Source organism: Corythoichthys intestinalis, chromosome 6, assembly GCF_030265065.1.
Source record: "Corythoichthys intestinalis isolate RoL2023-P3 chromosome 6, ASM3026506v1, whole genome shotgun sequence".
NCBI classification, from domain to species: Eukaryota; Metazoa; Chordata; class Actinopteri; order Syngnathiformes; family Syngnathidae; genus Corythoichthys; species Corythoichthys intestinalis.
The window spans coordinates 12,051,672-12,060,877 of record NC_080400.1 but is presented as its reverse complement, the minus strand read 5'-3'; the positions used below and the strand labels follow the sequence as shown (position 1 = coordinate 12,060,877).

Sequence of the window (9,206 nt, the reverse complement as noted above, 5' to 3'; positions counted from 1 at the left end):
TTGATTTTGGGTTACAGAACAGGAAGTGACCCAGTAATCTCCCCAAATGAATAGGCAGTGACTCAAACTCAACAGGAAGTGACCTGTAAAATGGATTGGGTGTCTAGGTCTGTCAATGGCAGCCATAGAGTTAACAGAGGCACTATTGTGGTGGAAGGTTTTGGTAGCCATTTGTTGGTTCCTTATTTTTTGTTACTTTTTTAAAAACATTGCCATCTTTTTAAAACGATAGAGCGATTCTAAGCAGGAGGATAATGATAACCTTTTGGGATACAAAGTATCACAATATATCACCATTTCAATATTTTGTCACACCCCTACTCCCAAGCCACGTTTTAGCTCGTCATCGTCACATCATCGTTATGAAAAATATTCCTTGACGAAATATTTTTGTTATCGCTGATAAGTTAAAAAAGCATATTTTAGAAGTTCTTTATTGACTTGATATTTCACACATTTGCCATTGTTACACTGACAGTCTATCTGACAGTATAAATATGAGTATGAAACAACAGCGCAATTCTTGCGCATGACTGAAAGTTTTTTAATTGACTTTCAGTTGTGACAAAAAAGTATCTTAAATAAGAGAAACAAAAAAGTGGTTGCAGGAAAATAAGGAGTGTGATCCTTAAAAAACACATTATCCCATTATGTTTAATTGTGAAAATTAGAGTGTCATTTTAATCGATTAGCAAAAGAAAAAAATATGTTGGCACTTGGACTTGACATTCACAGTTTGTCCTTGCTGTCGCCGAGAGTGTAGAAAAACGCTGCGTCGTCTTCCTCGTAGATGATGGCGACTGTTTCCCCGGTGTCGGCGCTGTTCTGGAGGTACGCCTGAAGGAGTCGACATATACAAGAATACATGAGTAACTACCAGATTTTAAATTGAACTTTTATTTTATAAAGATTTTAAAACGGATAAAAGTTCCTCACTTGTAACAAAAAACGTCTTAGTTAAGGTGCAGCTGTCACGAACAATCAACAAAGTGATAAGAACAAACATACAATCTTTTAGGTTGGATCCTTTAGCTTTAAAAAAGCGAGCCACATCCTGTAGCTGGTCAAAACATTTCACTTCTAACCATACATATACAGTAGGGCAAAACACTATTTAGTCAACCACCAATTGCGCAAATTCTCCTACTTGAAAAGATTAGAGAGACCTGTAATTGTCAACATGGGTAAACCTCAACTATGGGAGAATGTTAAGAAAAAAAACAGAAAATCACATTGTTTGATTTTTAAAGAATTTATTTCCAAATTAGAGTGGAAAATAAGTATTTGGTCACCTACAAACAAGCAAGATTTCTGGCTGTCAAAGAGGTCTAACTTCTTCTAACGAGGTCTAACGAGGCTCCACTCGTTAGCTGTATTAATGGCACCGGTTTTAACCCATTATCGGTATAAAAGACACCTGTCCACAACTCAGTCACACTCCAAACTCCACTATGGCCAAGACCAAAGAGCTGTCAAAAGACACCAGAGACAAAACTGTAGACCTGGGCCAGGTTGGGAAGACTGAATCTGTAATAGGTAAAACGCTTGGTGTAAAGAAATCAACTGTGGGAGCAATTATTAGAAAATGGAAGACATACAACACCACTGATAATCCCCCTCCATCTGGGTCTCCATGCAAGACCTCACCCCGTGGCGTCAAAATGATCACAAGAACGGTGAGCAAAAAAAATCCCAGAACCACACGGGGGGACCTAGTGAATGACCTACAGAGAGCTGGGACCACAGTAACAAAGGCACCTATCAATAACACAATGCGCCGCCAGGGACTCAAATCCTGCACTGCCAGACGTGTCCCCCTGCTGAAGCCAGTACACGTCCAGGCCCGTCTGCGGTTCGCTAGAGAGCATTTGGATGATCCAGAAGAGGACTGGGAGAATGTGTTATGGTCAGATGAAACCAAAATAGAAACTTTTGGGTAGAAACACAGGTTCTCGTGTTTGGAGGAGAAAGAATATTGAATTGCATCCGAAGAACACCATACCGACTGTGAAGCAGGGGGGTGGAAACATCATGCTTTGGGGCTGTTTTTCTGCAAAGGGACCAGGACGCCTAATCTGTGTAAAGAAAAGAATGAATGGGGCCATGTATCGAGAGATTTTGAGTGAAAATCTCCTTCCATCAGCAAGGGCATTGAAGATGAGATGTGGCTGGGTCTTTCAGCATGACAATGATCCCAAACACACAGCCAGGGCAACAAAGGAGTGGCTTCATAAGATGCATTTCAAGTCCTGGAGTGGCCTAGCCAGTCTCCAGATCTCAATCCCAAAGAAAATCTGCGGAGGGAGTTGAAAGTCCGTGTTGCCCAACGACAGCCCCAAAACATCACTGTTCTAGAGGAGATCTGCAAGGAGGAATGGGCCAAAATACCAGCAACAGTGTGTGGAAAGCTTATGAAAAGTTACAGAAAATGTTTGGCCTCCGTTATTGCCAACAAATGGTACATAAAGTATTGAGATGAACTTTTGGTATTGACCAAATATTTATTTTCCACCATGATTTGCAAATAAATTCTTTATTTTCACCAAACAATGTGATTTTCTGGGGTTTTTTCCACATTCTGTCTCTCATGGTTGAGGTTTACCCATGTTGACAATTATAGGCCTCGCTAAGTTTTTGAAGTGGGAGAACTTGCACAATTAGTGGTTGACTAAATACTTATTTGCCCCACTGTAGGCGCTTCCAGGAGTTCACACAACCACGCATAACACAGAAAGTCGCGGAGCCTCATCTACGTCGTGCTGAATCCATTTTTGGAGATTGGTTCCTCTGGTTTGATTTTGCATTATAACTACACCGTCTACATGCTGCTTACTTAAACTGCACTTCATGTTGTTCTGTCTAAACCAGAAGTCTGTAGCAGAAAATGTCATATATGGGGCCGCCCATGTTTTGGCCAGGAAACTTGTCTATTTGTTTTCAAATGTAAAGATACAGATTGATATATTTAATGACAGAAAATATGTGTACTGACCCTCTCCAAGAGCTGCAGCCTCTCTTCCGTCATCATGTTTTTCTGCCTGAGCTGACTGACAGTGTTCTCCAGGCCCAGCATTTTGTTTAAGTGGCGCCGGTGCCGTTGGTGCAAGACCTTCACCTTCTTTTGCAGCTCGGCCACCACGGCCTCCAGCTGCTCCTTGTTCAGGCGGTGCTTGTGGTAGCTGCAAGGTGGAAAACAAGTCTAAATTAACATATATGTATGACGACATTTATGTTAGTGGCTACTCTTAATGGGGCCAGTTGTTTTATCGATGCTGGTACTATTTTAGCCAATCAAATGTGAGTATCCCAAATTTCCCGGCCTTCCTCAGGATGTCATCAAAACCCATTATCACATGCACTTGTGCTCACGTCTATCAGTGCGTATGTCGTGGGTATATGTGATGTCACAAAATAGCTACGCTTGTAAGCTGTGTCATTTTTTTTGTGGTTAAACATTATCAGAGGTCTATGAAATTCGGCATTAGCAAACCTAACCCTTTATAGGGCAACTTGAAAGAACATATATATGGCGGAAAACACTCAGGTGACTTGAAGTTAATAACCAGTACTCATTACTGACTGATGCCATCACATGCCACCTTACCTATACTGCAAGAGTACCACTATTTTAAGTCTTTTTATTGTGTTGTTATTGTGTACATACTTTTTTATCCATTTTTTTGTGTGTGTGAGCACTCTACGGGGCAGCTTTGACTCTCATGACACTATTCTATTCTAAGTTCCGCTCTGAGACCCCCAATTTGGCCACATTTTAAAATTGTCCTATATGCATGTATGATACATCATTGGAAAGCTGGAAATCTCAATTTTCTGGGGGAAGAAAAATTTTGAACAGGCGGGCACTTTAGGAAAAAAAAAAAAAAAAAACAGTAAAACTAACTGGAGGCGAGAGCACGCGAAAGCAGAATTAAAGATGCCACGATTTTAGCGAGATATTATCGCGTACTTACCTCTTTTCCATTCAAAAACTCCATGTAGCATGTATCAACGAGTGTCAAGACACAGCTGTGAATGGCCAGAGCCGCATTTTTGGGGGATTTCATGGGTGAAACATGGTAATATAACAAGGGTCGCAATGCAGAAATCGCAGACATCAAGGAGTGGTTGAGATTTTCTTTTTTAAATATGTAACCTTTTAAATGTTTTTTTTCCCCGTTCTTTAGTTTGGATCGATTATTTATCATCTACCTATCAGGGAAAATGCGACGCTAACAAAAAAAAAATACAATTAAGCGATAGTTATGAGGTAAATATCCGTGACTTTTTTACAGACACCATTTTTTTCATTGTGACGTAATTTGTTTAAAATATGCGAGTGAATAATTTTTGAAAGTCGTTTTAGAAAAAAAAAATTTTTAAACGAAATATTGGACATCGATTAATGATTCCAAGCTAAAAATGACAGACAATTTGAATAATAAATATAATTACTTGCCTTCTTTTTATGGCTGAGTTGAAACAAAAGCGGTTGCGCGACGTCTGTAAACGGGGGTTTCCAGGGTAAAAGGGACAAATTAAAAAATGCTCTGGGGCTTAATGGGCCATGAATTTGCTATGGCAGCATATAAACATATTGTTCTATCAAACGCAACAGTTCATTTGGCTTAAAATGCAGAAGTTTTATTTTAAAGAGGGGTGCAAGAGCAGGAAATGCTTTTTCAGTCTTGCCTGTGTTTTCCACCATATACATGTATATGATTGCAAATTACATTGCCTCCACTTATGTGGTCATCGCATTTCGAGTCATTTAGGCCAGTGGTCTCCAATCGGTCCTCAAGGGCCCGCTGTGGGTTGTGGTTTTTATTCCTGCCGATTCAGCACAGATAGTTGAACCGATGAGGTTTCTGCTAAAACAAGCAGCAGCTGACTGCAATCAACTGATTGCACTTATAAAACACCAGATTGGTGAAAAAGTGTTGTCATTTGTCTGGTTGGTATAAAATCCTGCACCCACAGCGGGCCTTTGAGGACCGAGTTGCAGCCCACTGATTTAGGCCACACTTGTTGACCAAATATGAAAATTGTGCTCTACATGACCCAAAATGTGATGACAATTTTCATGGCTGTTCTTGTCATTTTTTACTGTTCTCATTCTCAACCTGGGTTAAATAAATGGCCTGCTTTTTGGAAAGTTAGAGCCTTTCTTTGGATTATCAAAGTTAATGTTCTTGGAGTGGGATCGTGGTTACAGAAACATGAACGTGCGACATTTTACTAAGAGGTCAAATACCAACACACCAGATTCTGATCCTTTGAAAATGACGAGATCGGGCCAATGAGTTCGGTATACATTGGATTTATGGTAGCCGTTTTCTGACCCTTTAACAAAATGCAAAAAGAAATAAAAAAAGCTCACCAGTGCTCCTCCAATTGGTGGTCCCAGCTCTCCAAATCCTCCTCATCATCATCCTGCAGTTCGTCTCCCTCCGCCAGGAGGGGCATTGATGGCGACGATGGCCGCGGAGGAGCGTGCTTGGACACGATAGGCAGCGTGGACGTGATGGGCTCAGAGCTCAAAGCTGACGACAACACCGTTTCTGAGGAGACCAGCAGTTGGCCCGAGACAACGTTGGGTATAGACTCCAGGTAGGCGATCACATGCGTTTCACGAGGGTCCACTGTGCCCACTATAGCCTCGTCGCTGTTGCTAGGCAGCAGAACCCACTCGCCATTGTGTTGCTCAGCCACTGGTTGCAATAATGGAAGTACGCCGGGTAGCGCGGTTAGGTAAGGGAGGTTCGCGTCTGTGTTTGAGCATCTCTCCATGGCACACGGGATGGACGCCTCCATTGAGTCAGATTCCCTGCGAAGCACTTTGGCGTACTTCTCATCGTCATCCGTCACTTTGCGTTTCTGTCAAGATGTAGACATTTGTTTTTACACTAACGTTTCACTGAACCTGTAGACCGGAACGGGTTTCCAACTACAGTGGTACCTCTACATACGATCGCTTCGACACACGAACTTTTCGACATCCGACGTAAAATCTGACTCGCCATTTGTTTCTACATCCGACGACATGCTCGAAATACGACGACAATGGCAGCACCGCAGACGAATGCACGGCGGATTTTCTTGTGTGACAAATCAACACTGGTTTCAGAAAAGGTTGGTACAGGTGGTGAAATAAGGAAAAAGTTGACGCTTACCTTCTAAATGAAGATGCAAATGACAGAAAAATATGAGCGTAGGGTGAGCATCCGTGAAATGGCTCAACAATACATCTCCACGGTCCTCCTCCGACCATCGTTCGCCAGTCTTTATAAGTTAAGCTGACAATTCTTATTGTGGTAACATCTCCAGAGAAATCGCCAACTTCGCCACGTTTTTATCATTTATTTCACAACTTATTCAAAACAAAAACACCTTCTGTCTGCCGCAATTGACGCGTTCTCAAGAAAACATTCAAAGTGAAAGTGAAACTCAAGCTCACCGGTCTGTCTCTGGCACGTGAGCCCCGCGGTGCGTTCAGGGTCAGCAAAAAACGTCCGCCACATTAGAACCCGATTCGTTACATTAATACAGGAATTATTATTATTATTATTATTATTATTATTATTATTATTCCGATTTTGATTTATAATTTATTTGTTTTGCTATGTGTAATTGCCATTTGTAATAGTACCAGCAGTATTTCTTAAGGATTTAGTGAAGGTTTTTGGGCTGTGGAACGAATTAATGGAATTATAATGTATTCCTATGGGAAAATCCTGCTCGACATACGACCATTTCGACTTACAAACAAGGTCCTGGAACGGATTAACTTCGTATGTAGAGGTACCACTGTACTTCGAATGAACATACACAGATGAGCACATACTGTTGTGCCTACAAGGACAACGCCAACTTGGTAATGATGATAAGACTCTCAGCAGGAAAAGCAGTACATTTTCAATTAAACCCACCCAGAGGTCACGAACTGTATGTTAAAAAAAAAAAAAAAAGGTTGTCTGAGCGTTTAAGTGGATGCTTGCTACGCTAAAGTTGATGCTGATGCTAATGCTAACACGACGAGTTTCATTGAATGTGTGATGATCACTCAGGACTGACCTTTAAAGGCTAAAGCAACATTACATATTCTCTCTTGCCAATAATAGAAAACAAATCTTACCATGTGTTTCCAAACAAGCAAGATAGGGCTCAGCCTAGCTTGATACTCATCCTAAACTCCGGTGAGGAGAGCGAGGGAGAGGCGCATCACATCTCATATGAGTGAAACAACCCAAACACTGCTGCGATGCAAGCTGACATACCCAACGTACAATGCATATATCTCGCCTTGTGAACATATGACAGAAACTATGTCGCATATTCGTCTTGTTGTCGTCACGCCAGACAAAAACTGGCATTCGTCTTGTTATGTTGTAGTCTCCCAAGCCACATATAGCTCGTCATCATCACAAAAAAATTGTTCGTCAACGAAATATTTTCGTGATTGTCATTATTGATGAAAACAACACTGGTACACAATATTTGATTTTAAAAAATGACTGAGATGGCTTAAAACATTTAGAATCAACTATAATTTATGTTAACTTGGATCACAAAAAAGCTATCGTTTTGTCAATAGGCCAAATAATAGTTTATATTTTCCCCTATAACCTCTTTTCTATTTGGAATTTTTGAATGAAATAAAAAAGGCCATCAAAGGTTCTGTGAGCCTTGTCACGATACGGCTTCTATTTTTGGTACAAGTGCCTAGCTATGTTGACAACTACGGTTGCACTCTGTTTTTGCGTTACCTCCACTCTCCGGAAGACTGTGGGCACGGCGTCACTTTCGAGGCAAGGAATCCCCACGTGTACCTTGAAGCATGACGACACGAAGTGCTCGTGGCAGACGTAATGGTGTCGAGATGGAGTCCAGTTGTCACGCCCGATGTTTCTTAGCCACAACTGCAGCTGCTCCGGATCATGCAGCGGGAATCTAGGAATTCCAAGTAACAATCTGTTTATTAGCAGACACTTAAGAATCGAAAGGTTTGCTTAAGAAATTTAAGGCGCTTAAGAATTTAAGGCGCGAACGGAGAAAAAAAAAAGTGGAAAAAAAAAAAAAGATTAGAAATTTACATGGCGGTTGTAAATAAGTTCTTTTATTAGAAACAAGCAATCTACATAACCAGCCTATAGGTCACAAATGTCAATTAATTTACAACTAAAGGAGTGTTACATCGATAGTTATATTCACGATTGATTGACTGTTTAGAGACATTGTTAAACTTAGACTGCCCTAATCCTCAGAATTTCAGCTTTTTCACTGTAAACACTAACATTTTAGTAGTTCTTTAAATAGTTGCAAGTTAACTTCACACATTATAGCCTATATAAAACTAGAATGCAACAACAACTGGAATAGAAATCTCTGTTGTATCTCTATTGACTGGTCATTTTGAGGTTAACTCGAGAAGCAACACGTCATTTAAAAAAAATAAAGTGACTGGTATAAGGACTTAAGTCTAGGCTCAAAGGTCAAAAAGCAGGACATGTAACTGAACCTTAACGCAGCGTTTTAAATAAGAACGTCAGCTCTTTGTCTTACAATAAATGTGCGAAATAGTTTTTAAGTAGCAGTTTAAAGTGAACTAACAAGTACAAAAACACGCGCCATCACTCTTACAACCGTAAACGGCCCCACGTCAAAACGACGTGAAACCAAAGTGGCTTACTTGTAAAAGCTTTTTTGATCGCGTCCACTCGTCGAGTCGTTTTCACAGTTTGGTACCGAACAATATTTCGGCATGTTGGGCCTACTCGGCGTGGTTTGTCGTTTCGCCTCTATGTGCGCGTCCTAGCAGGTTGGCAACAAGGTGAAACTCGTGCAGTCAGTGTTGACAACGCGGTGCGCATATACTGACGTCATATTGATGAGACGAGATCAGCTGCTTCGGCTCGTGTTAACGTCATATATAGGCGACTAAAAACGTTAGTTGTACATCGCGCGCGCAATTAGATGCTTCTGTCATTTTCCCTCACGTTTTTTAAAGAAACAAAACAAAAGAATGCACCCCAAAACAAACTAGTCGTGAGAAGGAACTAAATATTTTCTAATTTAGTTAAGTTTTTAACCCTCCTGTTTTGTTCGTCACGAAACAATTATATACCCGTTTTCTTTTCATTCGTTTGTCGGGATGAGAAATTATGTAGCGAAAATTCAACTGAACTCAACATAACAAAAGGGTTAGTTTT

The 9,206-nt window shown here is 40.8% G+C and overlaps 1 protein-coding gene across 1 annotated transcript; it reads right to left on the bottom strand.

The window, feature by feature from the left end:
* Positions 1-409: 409 nt before the first annotated feature.
* Positions 410-8,875, bottom strand: LOC130917634 (THAP domain-containing protein 5-like). The gene is made up of 5 exons (XM_057839233.1): positions 8,687-8,875; positions 7,764-7,947; positions 5,378-5,874; positions 2,993-3,179; positions 410-837 (listed from the first exon to the last, which is right to left on the bottom strand). Exons 1-5 carry the CDS (start codon positions 8,758-8,760, stop codon positions 730-732), a joined length of 1,050 nt encoding a protein of 349 aa, XP_057695216.1. The 5' UTR covers positions 8,761-8,875; the 3' UTR covers positions 410-729.
* Between the last annotated feature and the right edge of the window lie 331 nt (positions 8,876-9,206).